General features: G+C 40.8%; 1 protein-coding gene across 1 annotated transcript; it reads right to left on the bottom strand.

Annotated features, from left to right (window-relative positions):
• Positions 1-1,065: 1,065 nt before the first annotated feature.
• Positions 1,066-13,713, bottom strand: LOC134405833 (vomeronasal type-2 receptor 26-like; the record flags this gene model as incomplete). Its single annotated transcript, XM_063137087.1, has 4 exons — positions 13,552-13,713; positions 6,452-6,578; positions 4,106-4,975; positions 1,066-1,100 (listed from the first exon to the last, which is right to left on the bottom strand). Coding segments are annotated over exons 1-4 (1,194 nt in total), but the record flags the coding sequence as incomplete, so codon positions are not given.
• Between the last annotated feature and the right edge of the window lie 4,569 nt (positions 13,714-18,282).

Raw genomic sequence — 18,282 nt, 5'->3', positions numbered from 1 at the left:
GGTTCAGAGGGAAACCCAGAATGGATTCACAGCTCTACCAAATTCAGAGCCACCAGCCTCCACTCTTAGGGCTGGACCTCAGGGCTGGAGTCTGGGGAGGTGGGGGGGGGGCTAAATGACCACCCTGAGGGTGGCAGGTGATGGAGGAAGCAGCAAAAAAACGCACCACAACCCCTGGCATCAGCAAACAGCCAAACATGGGCACATCAAAGTGAACCAGGGCTGATTCTGCTTGCCACAGCATCTTTTCTTCCTTCTTAATTTTTAAAAATGTGTTGAAGTCAAGAGGTGGCCAAACAGGCATGTATAGAGTTACAGATGCTCATTCCATTATTATTATTTACTTTAAAATGTCCTTTTTGACAAGTAAATGTGTTCAGTGTGAAGGCAGCCGAAGCAAACTCCGTTTTATTCTTATAGTCATCATGATGGCGCTGTGGTTTCTGTTTAAAATGCCAACTGGCACGTGATCAGAGTATTTTTCTTTTTCTTTTTAAGAAGTTCTAAAGGAGCTATCGAAGATGCTGGACCACTTTTGGGGATAAGTCCAGCACCTGGGTAGATCTTTTAGACTTCTGGCTGGCTGTAACTAAAACCCAGAATGGAATCTCCATCCTGCCGAAATAGGAGCCACCAGCCACCCCTGCGTGAACTGTGCATGTTTGGAAGCAGGCAAGGCATGTGCAAAGTGCTAAAACAGTCTTCTGTCAGTATAAAGCAGCACGAGATGCGAGTAGCAGGCTAGATCTACACTACCGCTTTATAGCGGTATTGATTGCACTGATAATCGTTGGAGCACAATCCACATTCTATATACTGGTTTCTTCGTGTTAAGTCCTGCTTTTTATTTTACATTTATAATGATTTGACACAATCAGCGTCATCAGACCAGCATTTTAGCACATGCTCATTACTGCCCATGCACAGTTGTTCATATGTCCTTTAGCCGATGCCATCTGCATCCTGCACACCTCCTGCTTCTTCTGGCCGTCATTCCATCACAAAACAGACCCTGGTAAATCCAATAAAAACGCCCACTGAATGGGCCACATGGTCATTGTTTATTTCCTCTTTCTTCCCCTGCCTGAAGAAAGATGGACGTATTGTGGGACAGAAGCGGGGAGAAAAGCGATGGTAAGGAAAAATGATCCCCTCCCCAACCCCTTCCGCCGCCGCCGCACTGGCCCTGAGATGATTCGGACTTCAACTTCCACCATCCCTGACCATTAGCCATGCTGGTTGGGGCTAATGGGCATTGCGATCCAAAACATCTGGAGGGGCTAGATTGCCTGCTTTATGCTTCTCGTTGCCCTCATGCTTTTTTGCCTTCAGCAGTTTGCAAAGAAAGGAAGGTTCCATTCGTACCATCACATCATTCGTGTTTTGTCATATGCCCCCCTCGATTGCGTGAGGAGGAGTTGCAGAGGGCAACGATGCAGAATTCTATTCCCTATGGATGATCGGGCACTGGAGATGTAGTGTCTTTCTGCAATAGTTGATTTGTTTACAAATATGCATGTGGGGGCAAATGCACTGTGACACAGGATCGCTTGCATCATGTTTACAGGGAGCAGGTGAACTGAGGCATCTCTGGGTAAGCCCTGCAGCAGGGATGGTGTAAAAGGCGGAACGGAACGGAACAGGCCGGAACGGCCCCATTGTATTAAAAAACCATACCAAAAACAGTGGCGTGTGTTAGCAACTTTTTGGAACAATATTTTAGGACTAAAACCATTGCAATATTATATCACTATTAACCCCAGAACTCCCAAAACAAGGTCCGGAACAGAATGGGATGGCCGGAATGGCCACTTCTGAACGAGCAATATCAACCAAACTCACCAGTCATGCATAACTCCATGGCAGGGATGCAATAAGCCACAACATGTCCAAAGAAACTGTGTTCCGATACCAGTTCTGCGCATAGCGCATATTGCGCAAAATGGTCCAGAACAGCAACTTCCAAGTGAGGTATGTTAACCAAACTCACCAGTCACACATTACCAGGTGAGCCTGATATAATAAGCTCCAAATATTGCACCTAAACCACGTTCTGATACCTGTTCTGGGCAAAAGTCTGTGTAGCACAAAACGGGCCGTAACGGCAGCTTCCAAATGAGATAAGTCAACCAAACTCACCAGACGCACATTACTATGTGGGACAGATATAAAAAGTTCCAAATATTGCACCTAAACCACAATACGACCCATTTTGTGCAATATGGACTTTTGCCAAGAACGGGTATCGGAACACGGTTTTGTGGCAACATTTGGAGCTTTTTATATCTGTTCCAGTCTGTTCTGTTCCGTTCCGGCTTTTACACTGTCCCCCTGCAGCACAGTTTCCAGATAATGCCAGGCAGAAACATCCCCCTTTCTCTTTCCCTTCTTGAATTAAAAGGGCCATCTTCCTCCCTCTCTTTGTTCCCCATTCCCCGTACCCCCTATAGAGAACACGGAAGCAGATCTTTATAGAGTTGGCAGAGTACTCCGCACTGCCATCTGGTGGCAAAACGAATGAAAACAATCAAAATAAATGAGAATGGTTTTAATTTCCCCCTCTTCCTTCAGCGCCAATACAGCTCTTGAGTGCACAAATGTGGTGCAAATAGTTCTTTCCCTGCTGCTGAGAAGCCTTCGGAGGGCTGAGTGTATTCTTTCAGGGGGTCAAATGTAGATCCTGGACAATTCGTGGAGGAAGGCTGAATGAGGGATTCGGAATATTTGTTCATTATTATTACATTTTTATTCCACCCTTTTTCCTCTTGCGAGGAGGTTTACATTATGATCCTCCTCCTCCTCCTCCTCCTCCTCCTCCTCCTCCTCCTCTCCATTTTATCCTCATAACAAATGGGAAATGTGTGTGAAGGAGCCTGTCTTCATCTAGGGTGACCATATAGAAAGGAGGACAGGGCTCCTGTATCTTTAACAGTTGCAGAGAAAAGGGAATTTCAGCAGGTGTCCTTTGTATGCATGCAACAACTGGTGAAATTCCCTCTTCATCACTACAGTTAAAGCTGCAGGAGCCCTGCCCTCTTTTGTATCTGGTCACTCTAGTATAGATCCTGCAGCTTTAACTGTTGTGATGAAAAGGAAATTTCACCCAGTGCTGCATGCATACAAATGACACTTGCTGAAATCCCCTTTTCTATGCAACTGTTAAAGATACAGGAGCCCTGTCTTCCTTTCCATAGGGTCACCCTAGGGTGACCCTATGAAAAGGAGGACAGGGCTCTTGTACCTTTAACAGTTGTATTGAAAAGAGAATTTCAGCAGGTGGAGAACCTGGTGAAATTTCCTCTTCATCACAACAGTTAAAGCTGCAGGTGCCCTGCCCTCTTTTAAATCTGGTCACTCTAGTATAGCTCCTGTTTTAATAAAATAAGGAAATAAATAAAAGAAATAAAAGGTCCCTCTCTTCCTTTGGCTTTCGCTATGCATAGCTGCTCTTCAATTGGTACCATTTGTCCTGGCCTTCTGCTTTCATTTCCTGAATAGCCATCACTGCAGCACGTCTATGATTCTGTTTCTTATTACTTCATTTATAGGGCTTCTTTCTGGGTTACATTCAGAAGTCTCAGCTCCGCTTTCCCTTCCCAGAAACTATATGGTGATGCCCCACTATCTGGACAAAGTTCCTGAAGTTAGCCATGTTGAGTTCTTGTTTATTTGGTAAAATGTGATTGTTTCTTGGCCAGCTCTACCATAAGATATCAGCCTGTCCTCTGGCATAAATAGAGCCAGGGCAGAGAGATGTGAGAGGGGTGATGGGCATATTCCCCAAACATGTAAAACAGGTTGAGATATTTATGGGGATCACATGTTCAAAGCAAGCATGGTCATCACATTCAAACATCTGCAGAATTTATCCTTTCTTGTAAACAGAATAACTGGCTTCATGAAATGGATAATTACTATTTATTGTTTTGTGTATAACAGGAGAGTGAATGGATTGCCAAATACTACAGAGCCAAGTCTGAATGGGCTATTTTATTTCCAATACATTCACACCACTTTTATATTCTTATGTAGGATACCAAGAACATAGATGGAACTGTGAAGTCTCCTGTTGTTTATAACTTTCTTTGCATTAGCTGCTGTCTATTGTTCAAGTCAGGTCTCACCACGATTATGTAGCATTTGGGGAAAAAGATACAGCTGAGTAACCCAGCACTGGAGGCCAAGATGGAGAAGATCTCCACAGCCACCATGTACTTTCCTCTTGTGCTGAGGTAAGTTGGAACAAAGGACACCCACACACTGCAAAAGACTAGCATGCTAAAGGTAATGAACTTGGCTTCATTAAAACTGTCAGGTAACTTCCTGGCCAGGAAGGCCACAGTAAAGCTGATAATGGCCAGGAAACCCATGTAACTCAAAACACAATAGAACATGAGGACGGAACCTTCATTACATAGTAGTACAATTTCTTCCATCATTGAAGTCATGTCAACATCTGGGAATGGAGGAGACATTGCCAGCCAGAGAGCACAGATACCTGCTTGAATATTGGAGCAGGAGAGGACAATGGAGTACCCCAATCCTTTCCCCACCCACTGCCTCATCCGTGATCCTGGTTTGGTAGCCATGAATGCCAAGACCACTGATACGGTTTTTGCCAAGATGGTGGAGAGGGACACAGAGAAGACAATGCCAAAAGCAGTTTGTCGAAGAAGGCAGGTGACCTTCTTAGGTTTTCCGATGAACAGGAAGGAACAGAGGAAACACAGGAGGAGGGAGATGAGGAGAATGTAGGTGAGGCTTCGATTGTTTGCTTTGACCATGGCAGTGTCACGTTGCCTGATGAAGATGCCAAGCACCAGAGCTGTGATCAGAGACAATAGAAGTCCTGAAGAAATGGAGATGATGGCTAATGTTTCTTCAAAAGCTAGGAAATTTGGAATCTTAGGAATGCATCCATCCTGGAATTTGTTTGGATATTGACCTTCTGGACAATTGACACAAGTTTCCATGTCTGAAAATAAACAAACATATGTCGATTTAAGAAGAAACAAAACTTTTGTGATTACTTTGCATTGCCTCACCAGGAGTCTGCCAAATCTTATATTTTTCACCATATAACAGTGGTTCCCAAACTTTTTCAGGTAACCACTCCCTTGGTTCCACAAACTCATGCCCAGTGCCCCCTACCCTACACTATAAAAGTCATTATTCAGAATAGCAGTTTTCAATGGCCTACTAAGGAAGATAATAACAATGAAATTCAAAATAGTAACAATTAATTGAATATTTATTCAAAATCTGAAGCACCTGCTGCAGGCTTGCTGAGGGAGGGAGGGAAAAGAGAGTGAATGCCTGTGTTTTGCAGCCAGCGTGGCAGGGCACACCAAGCAGGATACGTCTCTTCATAAGTGTTTTGGTGCTTTTGAAACATTTCAATTCACCGTTGAAAGAACTCTTCTTAAACGGTATTACTACATCTGTGGATTCTTCCCCTATATTGCTTGGGACCAAACTACCTTCCCCATAAAAATGTCCCTGGGTTTTAAGACTTTCTGGAGAGGCGCTTCTCAGAAAAGACCACCTCGAGTGCCCCCCTGCCACCCATTTGCCTCTTAACACCCCCCTATGCAATCCCACCGCCCCCAAGGGGGCGATACCAACCACTTTGGGAACCACTGCCATAGATGTTTTCAGGAATTTCTTCCAAGATGCTTCAAAAGAAATACCATTGATCAATTCAGGTTATTTCCTCCATGAATGACACATGGCATTGTATTAGTCTTTGACCTTGTCTTCTTAAAACCGTCTTCTTAAAATTTATGTAATACAGCAATTCCAGCTGTGGGCCATCAAAATGATTTTGATGAGACCTGCCAAGCTCTCCCCACAAGAGACTTCTTTTATACAGGAGCAATAATTTCTATCCCATCTCATCCTAGCAATTCACCTTTCCTACAAGCTCTTCTATAAGATAGAATCATAATGCCAACTTTTATATTCATACTAGTCTTGTGATGTATGGAAAGTACTCTGGTTTTTTTAAAAAATCTCTCTGAGTATTTCCTTTTAATAGATATGATTAAGCAGACCTCTGAAATTAAAAGGATTATTTGGTGAATGGGGAACACAGCTATTTGCCCCACATTGTTGGAGATTGGGGAATTATTTTCTGCCTGCCCTCACGGAAAGCATGAAGGGTCACATGCATTAGAAGGGGAGGAGATAGTCAGAGCAGCCTAAAATCACAGAACTATCTGGTATGCTGATCTTTAAAAATAATAATGCTAACATTCATTACTTGTCTTTCTAAAATTGTTTTCCTCAAGATGGCCAAGAGCAAATACCAATAAAAGTATATCTATAACGTTAATGTATAAACAGTAAGAAGAATACGCAATACCACAGTTTTACTCCAGAATGTAATTGACTAGAGAACCTGCAGTAGAGTTTATTTCCTGAAGTAAAAGCTCAACGTAATCTGTCCTACCCTGCTGGTTTGAGAACATCCCATCTGGACATGGAGCACAATCATAGCAGCAAAATTTCTCCCCCTCCTTCTTTTTCTTGCTGTAACCCAGATCACAGTTGTCATTACAGAGGGAAACAGGTGGCACCTGTCCAAAAATCATTGCAAGAACTTAGTATTAGGAACATGTTTGGTGAACCCATCTCATATCCATTGATCTACCGAGAAACAGAAAGGCCGAGGACATGGAAGATTGGATATATAGATGTCACATTTGGTGTGCAGATGGCAGGTTCAGTGGGAGGAGTACTTGTTATACTAAGCATTACAAGAACTCTAGAAAATTAGACTTCTAGTACCTCATGTACTAAGCATGATACAAAATCAAAAAGATTAGATTTTCTTTCATTATCCCTATCAGTAGTATAACAAGCTTAGCATTCAAAGCAAGGGCACTAACTAGAAATGTGTCTCAGAGCTTTCACAAGAAAGTAATGATGGACGACATTACTTATCCTATGTTAGTCAATGGGCCATGTTAGCCAGTTATGGAAACACTGTAGCTCAGTCATAGAATCATAGAATAGCAGAGTTGGAAGGGGCCTATAAGGCCATCGAGTCCAACCCCTGCTCAATGTAGGAATCCACCCTAAAGCATCCCTGACAGTTGGTTGTCCAGCTGCCTCTTGAATGCCTCTAGTGTGGGAGAGTCCACAACCTCCCTAGGTAACTGATTCCATTGTCATACTGCTCTAACAGTCAGGAAGTTTTTCCTGATGTCCATCTGGAATCTGGCTTCCTTTAACTTGAGCCCATTATTCCGTGTCCTGGGCTCAAGTTAAAGGAAGCCAGATTCCAGATGGACATCAGGAAAAACTTCCTGACGGTTAGAGCAGTATGACAATGGAATCAGTTACCTAGGGAGGTTGTAGATCATGTGCTTAGCTTGCAGAATGTTTGAGGCTTAATCCTGGCATATCCAGGAAGAGCTGGAAGAACATTTTCCAGTGCCTATAATGTTGAAGAGCCACTTCCAGTCATTGCTGACAATATTGGGCTAGATGGATGAATAATAATAATTACTATTATTATTATCATTATTATTACTTATATACCACCCCATACCAAAGCTCTCTGGGTGTGTTACAAAAGTTAAAAACAGTGAACATTAAAAACAAATATACAAAATTTAAAACCATAAAAAGCATAAAATACAAACAAAAACAGAAAATCCATTAAAAACAACTGTTGCGGGGTCAGTTAAAAAACTCAGCATAAGCTATTAAATGCTGTTAAATGCCTGGGAGAAGAGAAAAGTCTTGACCTGGCGCTGAAAAGATAACAATGTTGGTGCCAGGTGAGCCTCTTTGGGGAGATCATTCCATAATTGACGGGCCACCACTGAAAATACCCTCTCCCTTGTTGCCATCCTCCGAGCTTCCCTTGGGGTTGGAACCCAGAAGAAGACCTTAGATGCTGAGTGCAGTGTACGGGTAGATTCATGTTGGGAGAGGCATTCCGTCAGGTATTGTGGTCCCAAGCTGTGTAAGGTTTTATAGGTTAAAACCAACACCTTGAATTGGGCTCGGAAACATATAGGCAGCCAATGCAGGCTGGCCAGAGTTGGTCTTATATGCTCGAACCTTCTGGTTCCAGTTATCCATCTGGCCACTGCATTTTGCCCAACTTGCAGCTTTCAAACTGTCTTCAAATGCAGCCCCATGTAGAGGGCATTGCAGTAATCTAATGGTTTGACTCAGCATTCTATATTGTGATGTTCTTATGTCCTCTCTAGATGCTGCAACATTTTCATTACCATGGCTTGTCTCCACTGGAATACACACCTTCCACATATTAATTTACTCTTTTTAAACAGCATTTTCTCTATGTGTCAATCCAACTAGGAACTCTAGTGAACTTCAAATATAATTATACATTGTGGGAAGAAATGCCTCCTTTGTAATCCTTAAATGTATCGCCCTCTTGTTTCATTCAACGACAATGAATATTAGTATTTGAGAAGCAGTGCAGTTATTTTCCAACCTGGGTAAAGTTTTTCTGCCAGCTGATTTTGTCCTCAGCTATGGTCAATGGGTTGCCTGGAGGAGCGTGAGAATCCAGACTTCCCACTTTGACTCTGATATAGGAGTTATTAGGGAAAGTGATCAAGTTCGTAACATCAAATCCACCTGCTAATGCTCCGTGTTTATTAAATGTAATTTCATCTCCGGCACTGTTGTTGAATCGGATCCTCTGAATCAATGAGTGCAACTAGGTTGAGAGAGTAAGGGAAAAAGAACGAAATTAGAATGACTTTAATCCCTCTGGGAGAGAAACCTTTTGGGAATATAAGGCTTTTACATTTCATAATAGACACCTCTCTGTTTTAGGGACTAGATATGGGGGGGGGGGGAAAGAAAATTTATTTATTAATCATAGTTCCCAATTAAAACCACAAAATACATCCAATCAAAATATAATATAAAGCTTTAAAAGTTTTAAAATACCATGTAAACCCAAAATTTACCGAGAAGCAGATACAGCCCAGGGCGAGCCTCTGTGTGAAAAGATGTTTTCAGGAGGCGTTTAAAGGATATTACATTTTCCACTTCCCAAACCGCATGAGGGAGGATTTTCAAGGACCGCCGTCAAGGTTCTTCCCAGTGACATTCATTTCCGAATGACCAGCACTGCCCCCTCTGAAGGTGTCACATGGGTGTACCCAGATGAATTTTAAACCAAGAATTTTAAGATGTCTTGATGGTTTAATTTAAATTAATTTAATGTATTTGATTTATATTGTATTGTTGTACTAATGTTGTTCCCTGCCTTGATCCAAAGGGAGAGGTGGGTAAGAAATAATAATAATAATAATAATAATAATAATAATAATAATAATAATAATAATAATAATATAAGGGAAGGCTGTCTGCTGGGTATCCTGGTTCTAAGATGTTTAGGGCTTTATAGGATGATAACATAACCTTGTACATGGCTTAGAATCATAGAATCATAGAATAGCAGAGTTGGAAGGGGCCTACAAGGCCATCGAGTCCAACGCCCTGCTCAATGCAGGAATCCACCCTAAAGTATCCCTGACAGATGGTTGTCCAGCTGCCTCTTGAATGCTTCTAGCGCGGGAGAGCCCACAACCTCCCTAGGTAACTGATTCCATTGTCGTACTGCTCTAACAGTCAGGAAGTTTTTCCTGATGTCCATCTGGAATCTGGCTTCCTTTAACTTGAGCCCGTTATTCCGTGTCCTGCACTCTGGGAGGTAACACTCTGGTAGCTAACAGGCAGCCAATGCAATTCCTTTAAGACAATTGGTACGTGGGTATAGCTAGGTTGCATGGCAGCAATATTTTGGAAGGAAAGGAAGGCATTTTAGAAGATGAGCAAGACAAGAGAGGCATGTTCATGTTTTGTAGAAACGGAGTGCTCAATAGCATACCGAGGACTGCAGATCACACTACTGCATGGTATCAAGGTCATTGCAAAAGATCCTTCACACATTACCTGCCATGGTTGCACATGCTGAAGTACCAGCCTGCTCTCTTTTGCCATTTCTCTGTGGTTGCACAGAGATATGTATATGATGTGTAAGGCATGTGCCACAGCATACACAGCATTGTAGATATTGTAACTGTGGCCAGTCATACTCATTTCAAAGAAAGGTGTAGGTAAGTTCCCCAGCGTTTCCTGCCCACTACATTGCGCATCACTATCCCTTGGTGCATCAGAATTTGTCAAAAAGCACCCAAATGCCTGCTCCCAGATATCTGTGATAAAACCATCTGCTTTTGCTTCAGAAGGGTTGATACCCTGAAGAAATTCTTGGAAGCCTGAAGGCTGTTTTGAATGAATGGAGAAGGAAATAGAACCATGGAACATTTGCATATCAAAAGACTTTTGAAGGATATGTAAAGTGAAATCAATTTGGGCTATAGTAATCCACACTCTCCTCATATAGATCATCCCATCATAGTCGTTACCGGATAGACCAAAAACCGTTGTTATCAGTACAAAAGAAGCCAACCACAGAAGGGTCGTACTTTCTCCATATACAACTACTGCATTGGACTTTTTCTCCACGAAAATGGGAAGAAGACTCAATGTCATATTGAGAATGTCATGGAAGCCAAAAAAATGCCAGTTTGCTTGAAGTCTTTCTGTGAAATCTGAACAGATTCCATTCTGGGAAAGCATGGCCTCTATGGTCTGCAAGAAACGTTCTCCACCTTCATCATCTGTAGTGATGAGCCCAATCCAGTTCCATCTGAAATGTTGAAGCAGTTGGACAATTCCTTGGTACTGAAGGGATTCACTGGGGACCATGCGGTAAAAGGAAGGAAAATGGGATTCATCACTCATTGCCGTTTCAAATGAGCCATATGAAAACTAAAGAAAGAAAGAATGAATGAAAGAAAGAAGGATTTAGGGCTTCTTCCACCATAATACTCTTATGTATTTTTTTCTTATTTACTGATATTCAACTCATCATTTCATCCAGAAGAACCCCAAAGCAACTTACATAGAATTATAAAATAGAGTTAGCCATAAATTCCTATCCAGTCCCATGCAGCTCAATGGGGATTCCTTGTGTATAAGTGGGTATAAGACTGGAGCCTAAAAGTGCAAAACTTATGTATGTCTACTCATAGGTAAGAGCAATTAAATTAAATTAAATGGGTTTTGTTCCCAGAAAGCAGGGAGTTGTTAAATTGGGAGATGCTACCCTTCTTTTCCAAATATTCCAACCCCCTGGTTCTTGGTTAGGGCTTTGTTCGGCTGGGCTGGGCTGTGGATTTTGATGAAAGGATTCAGGGAAAGTTGTGTCTCTGTGCATGTATATGTGTGTGTATGGGGAGGTGAGATGCCAGAAAGGGAGAAAAGGGTGCACAAAACTGAGAATCCAGAGAAAGGTGCAAGAAAATTTTCCTGGACACCAGAACCCCACCCCCCTCCCAAATATGCCCATGGCATATTGTTGTTTATTCGTTCAGTCGTTTCCAACTCTTTGTGACTTCATGGACCAGCCCACGCCAGAGCTTTCTGTCGGCCGTTGCCACCCCTAGCTCCCCCAAGGTCAAGTCTGTCACCTCCAGAATATCATCCATCCATCTTGCCCTTGGTCGGCCCCTCTTCCTTTTGCCTTCCACTTTCCCTAGCGTCAGCCTCTTCTCCAGGGTATCCTGTCTTCTCATTATGTGGACCAAGTACTTCAGTTTTGCCTTTAATACCATTCCCTCAAGTGAGCAGTCTGGCTTTATTTCCTGGAGTATGGACTGGTTTGATCTTCTTGCAGTCCAAGGCACTCTCTGAATTTTCCTCCAACACCACAGTTCAAAAGCATCTATATATTGCTACCCATGGTATATTGCATTGCAGCCTAAATCTCCAAAACCATTGAAGTCTCTTAGTCAGAACAGGGAGTTAAAAAACATCGTCTAATTTGTGGAATAAAAAAAGAGTCAATGGTGAACTCTGCTCTTCACTATAATGCTTCCTAAAGACAAACATCACTCATTTTTACATCAGGTTTTTTATTTATTTATTGCCTTTCTATACCACACAATAGCCGAAGCTCTCTGAGGGGTTCACAAAAGTTAAGACCATCATTCTGGTTCCCTTTTTTGACTACAACTCCCATCAGTCCCAGACATAATGTCCAATGATCAGGGATTATGGATGGCACTGGGATTCCCGCCTCTGTCTTACATGAATTCTTTGGCTGAATCATATACAAATTTACCTGGGAGTAAGTGCCATGCAACTGCCACTGAACATCTGAGTAGACATTTATTTATTTATTTATTTAAAATATTTATATCCTGCCCTATATCACTAAGATCTCAGGGCGGCGTACAAATAAAAACATACAGTATAAAACAATAAATATACATAGTTAAAAACAAATTAAACCATGATCAAAATTAAAATAATATGTAATTTAAAAGCAATAGCTGCAGTTGTGCAATTTTTGATGTTAAGCAGAAGTAACAGTCATTTCAATCATGTTTGCTTTCCAATAAAAATGTTTAGGACATCATTAAAGGTCTGATTTTACATTTTTATTGAACATGGTTTTCAACTGGAAAGTTTCATTTCTTTCTTAATGACAAGCCTTATGATAAGTGATTTGTATAAGAAATACCAATAAGGCTGAACAGCCTGAATTTCAGTCTCTCTCTCTCTCTTTCTCTCATATATATATATATATATATATATATATATATTTTTTATATATATATATATAAATGATTCTTTCACATATTCAAACTCATTAGTTTGGATTAAGTCCTCTCTCTCAGCATATTAAACACATAGAGTTGGCTCCAGACGTACTTTTGGTTAGACCAGAACCATTGAAATCAATGGGACAAGTTTAGCCCATTGATTCCAATCAATCTAATTATCTTAAATTATTTCTAGACTATTTTTTAAGGGTGGGACCCTCCTGAGGTGGTGTACAAAATAAAAATCACAAAAAGTGGGTTCAATTAAACAAATCCATAAAAATGAGACAATAAATTTCATAAAAACAGAGATTTCAATGGCTTTCTTCTAAATATCACAAAGTCTCAATCCACAACATATCACAAAGTTTCAAAATGTGCGGCGTTAACTAGGATGCCCTAGTTAAGCCCATACATTACCTTGCCTTTTCATTTTTATCATTCCTCCCCCTCTTTCTCAACCATCAAATTGATAAAAGAAAGAGAAGACAAAAGTGAACAATTCATGGGATTGTTCAAATGCCATTGTCCCATTTCCTGAGATCATGGGTTAGATCCAGGACTTTCTTTCCTTGAGGCTTCCCATTGTGGAAGGACTGTACACTCAATTTTGAGGGATCCCTCTTGCCCCATTGTCACAGCTAGTCCCATTATGCAGGATCCCTTTGCCTCCCTGAGGAGAATTTTCAGGGGGCTGGAGGAGCAGTGTGGGAAGGTCAATGCAAGCGATCCACCTTGAACTGGATCCAATGCCCTACCCCATTCATCAGGGACCTCCGACTTTCTGAGTAGCATTTTCAAGGGGCTGGAGGGAAGGAAGAGGCAGGGAATCCACTTCTTCCAGTGCAGCTGATCCAGCTTAAATCTGGACCCAATCCCCTACCTGTGGAATCTTGTAAAGACCAAAGACATCCGCCATGCGTGAAGAGGTTTCAGCACCCAGTCCACCAATGACTCCTATGAGATTTCCCTGGCCGCCACATTTGTAGTTGGGGACAATCTTATGTGATTTGAACAAGAGGTCCAAACTGGTACGGTAAGTCATCCTTGAATCAGAGTAGCTGTCATAGATCTGAAACCCAAGAGTGAGATTGGGCAAGATCTTGGGATTCTCATTGATATTGTTAACGGCAAACGCCAAGGCCAGGATGTGCTGGTAGAACTTTGTCACCACGCTGCAAATAAAGTGACACTGCAGTTTTACAAGATAATTCTGCTGTGAATTCAGTCACGGGCTGTAAGGTCAGGACGCAATCTAGCAAAGATAGGGAGATGCCCCATTGGAAACAAGGGAAATACTGCTGTGGATTATACGTACACATGGAGATTACATTAAAGAGGTTCTTGAAATAGCCCACTTTAACCTGCTCCACTCCTTTGTTGCATTGTGTCAAAATCTGGGTATTACACTTTAAAGAACTATTTAATTAAATGGAATGGGTTCAGACTAGAGCAGTGAAGATGGTCTAACGTAGGAAAAATGAGTTTTATGAGAAATGGTTGAAGGAATTAGGAACATTTATCCTGGATAAGAAAAGATAGAGGGAACTTCTTGTAAAGCAAATTAATTATTTTTTTATTGTATTATTACGTTTATATCCCACCCTTTTTCCTCTTGCAAGGGAACCAAGAAGACTCACACGATCCTCCTCCTCTCCATGTTATCCCCACAACAACCCTGTGAAGTTGGTTAGGTTGAGAGTCAGTGACTGGCTCAAAGTCAGCCAGTGAGCTACATAGGCGAGTGGGGACTAGAACCTTTCATCTCTTGAGTACTAGTCCAACACTCTAACCGTTACACCACACTGTCTCGTATTCTCCTTCATCAAGTACATTATATTATTACAAATCACCTAGTAAGACAAAAGTATGAATAGATGTATGATGAAATTTGAAGTTATTTTAAACAGAATTATTTGAAGCTATTTTAAACAAAATGAACATTCTCTAAAATTTGTTCACATCTTATCGAAACAGACACAAATAAGTCAATGGACTGAATATCATATGGGAATATGATACTGGGATAATAAAAAAGCAAAATGCATGCAATAAATTCAGGATGAATCAATGAAAACAAGTTGTATCAACCTTCCTTAAGGAGAATCAATGAAAATTGTTACAGCACTCTTTATTATACCAGTGTGTCCGGCACGGATAACAAGTATAAATGTAAAACATGTTGGAAATTGTAATCAGTAAGGTTTATGTCAGGAAGTTGGCAAAGTTTTTGGGCCGTTAGGCATAATTTGCAATTTGAGGAGATGTCCTGGGCACCACCAAAAAATGGGGCTCGCTGTTGCTGACGGACACCATATTGATTACTCTAGTTTATATATTCTTAAGTGGTGGTGAAATCTTGTTGTGTTACAGTTTGGGAATATGATGTTCTCAGAAATGGCAAACATAACATATATCATTTCATGAGTAATATCAGCATTGGTCTATTAACAATATAGGAGAAGCAAAATGGAAAAGTGACATTTAAGGACTCATTCATGTTCATGTTGATTGTGGCCTGCTGGGTAGTAGCTAAAAGTTAATAAGCTGCAGAAATTCTAACACTGAAATCTTACTAGACGTTGCTGTGACCAATACCCATGGCAGGAAAATTGACATGCCAACTGAAATCAGCTGAAGTCAAAGTCGAAATATCCTATCCTTTTACAACATGGCACTATTTTATTTCATATACAAACCAAGGATGTAACAGAAGCAGCAATATTTGTCAAAGCCTTTCCTCAGAGCATGGAAAAGAGATCAAATACAATTTGTTATTATGAAGCAAACTCAAACTAGAAACCTCAAATTTCCTCTGATTTCAGTGGGGTTTATAATGGGCTGAACATGCTATCAGGAATTTTCATTTAGCACTAAAAAGGCCCTTAGCTGAGTGGTACTTACTTATGAGTAAATACTATGGAAGAAACTTGGCCACAGGCATGGTTTTGCTGGACAAAATAGAACTATATTAAGTAGTATATGGAACTTCCCTTTTGAATCCAGTTCCAGTTAATTGCAGTCAAGCAGTAGAACAATGCCTCAGTTGTGGTAAAGGGCCCTAGAGTGGAAGCCATCATTGAATTGTTCAGAAATGGTACAAGCCTGAGATGTTCATATTTTCTGCAGTAGTAAGAATAGCGACACTCTCCCTCCCTCCCTTTCCTAATTGGAGTGAGTCTATTTTTATCTTTCATGTCAAGACTAAATTCAATTGGGTCACAAATGGCTAAAACTTCAAAAGGTTATGCTGGCTGAATCAATGCTCTACCTGAGCATTTTATGTTTTGTTTCAACTAAGGTTATTGGGCTCATCTACACCAAGCAGGATATTGCACTATGAAAGTGGTATGAAAGCGATATATAATAGGGAGGATCCACACTACTGGTTTATAGGAGCATTGACAACTGTTGGGTGCCATAGGCACATACCTTATACCGCTTTCTCTTATTCAGCAATTTTTTTTGTTTCGGGTCTATTGGACTCCACAACACCTTTTCAATAAGGGTTTGTATAACTTGCATGATTGTTAGAGATGTAATACATCTAATACTTCTTTAACTATGTTTTGGCAATGCCCCATAGTTGCCCCCTTTGGGGAGGAGATTATAATAAGGATGAACTTTGTACTGAAACAATCTATAATATGGAAGAACGTGCATGTCCTCCTAAATTACCCACCGGCTTCTTGGAAGTTTATGCATGGTCAGCACAGATGGATCTTCAGAGCCCTTATGACAGCCAAAAGACTTATATTGTCACATTGGAAGGACAAATTCACACCTTGAGGACCTAATAACATTACCAACTTTTGAATGAGTGTTATATAGACACAACTTGCAAGTGGATAAATATACGGATATTTGGTCTGCTTTTCTTGAAACCTTTGTATAACTCCCCCCACTTTTAACAGTTTATACGATGGAAATGACAATAATTCTATATACACAATCTATGGGTTTCTTTTTCTGTTTTAATGATGTATTTTCTGTTTTGTTTGTTGATATTAACAATAAAAAAGGAAAAACAAACAAATCCATACACCGCTTTCATACTACTTTCATAGTGTTATATCCTGCTTGGTGTAGATGGGTTATGGGCCCCAACAGTTGTCAGTGCACTTCAATATCGCTATAAAGCAGTAGTGTAGATCTTGCAGTGACCTTTAATACCGCTATAAAGCTGTAGTGTGGCTCTTGCCTTTTATATACTGCTTTCATACCACTTTCATAGTGGAATATCCTGCTTGGTGTAGATGAGGCCTTTGTCTAGCCATTCATTCATTTATTGGGAAAGGGCTGTTTGATCAGTGGCATAACACATGCTTTTCATGCACATAGTCAAAGGTTCCATCTGTAATATCTCCACTTAAAAGAATCAAGAAGTAGGTCATGGGAAGGTCTCATGAAGAGAGATACTTAGTCAGAGGCTAAATGGATAAATACTTGGTCCTGGTATAAAGCAGCTCCCCCTATTCCATTTATTTTAAAAAAGATAACTATCTATATCTATCTATCTATCTATCTATCTATCTATCTATCTATCTATCTATCTCCTAATGTTACCCCTCTATTTCAAAATCGTGAAAGTAATTTGCTGTCATAAAACATGAAATATAATTAAACTGAAATCAAACCTCACTTCATAAGATTCCTTACAATGGCAAGTTAACCAATTCCAGAGAAGGGTGTCTGTCGAATGGAATTTGTGGGAATACGTAATGAATATGAGACACAATCCCACCAATGAGGAAATCGCCCGCCTGGTACCATTCATGTGGAATATGAAGAGGATCATTTCCAACGCAATTCATAATTTGTTCTTTCATTGCCATGTGTGGGAGTATTAGGACCACCACCACGGTCACCATCATCCTGCTGATAAAAAGCCCCTTTGCCTTCGTTTCTGCCATGTCTCTCCACAGAATTCTCACTGCCATCATCACCTTCGTTCAAACAAACTGGGTTTAGATGGCTGCTGCCTCTGCCAATACACTTCTTAAGGTAAGAAATTAGGCTTTAACAATGTTGCAAAGTCATGCCTTGAATGGCCATTGAATGTCCTGATTGGAAACCTAAGCTATATCTGTGAGGGGCGGAAACTGTTCAAAGTGATGTAGCTCCATCTGACTTCAGCCCCTAAACTTTAATAGCATCGTGTTTTGTTTTATTTTTTTAAAAAAATATCCATCTAAGATCCTTTCTTAAAAGCCACTGGAGATTTGGCCTGGTTAATTACAGTGATTTTGATTGGAGATAATAACCTTAGACTCCATATGGTATCTCCGCTTCCACAACCAATGAAACAAACATGTTTGTCAGGTGTCACAAGTTTCAACTTCTCTGTGGGAGTACAGCAGCTGGATTCAAATTTCAAAATGATTCTATAGTAACTTCTGGGATGGAATCCAGCAGGCAGCTGACATGTATGCCATGGACAATGGGAATGTTTAATAGAACATAGAATCATAGAATAGTAGAGTTGGAAGGGGCCTATAAGGCCATCAAGTCCAACCCCCCTGCTCAATGCAGGAATCCACCTTAAAGCATCCCTGACAGATGGTTATCCAGCTGCCTCTTGAATGCCTCTAGTGTGGAAGAGTCCACAACTTTC

Source organism: Elgaria multicarinata, chromosome 11, assembly GCF_023053635.1.
Source record: "Elgaria multicarinata webbii isolate HBS135686 ecotype San Diego chromosome 11, rElgMul1.1.pri, whole genome shotgun sequence".
NCBI classification, from domain to species: Eukaryota; Metazoa; Chordata; class Lepidosauria; order Squamata; family Anguidae; genus Elgaria; species Elgaria multicarinata.
The sequence above is the reverse complement of the archived record's forward strand: the minus strand, read 5'-3'. Positions and strand labels throughout refer to the sequence as shown.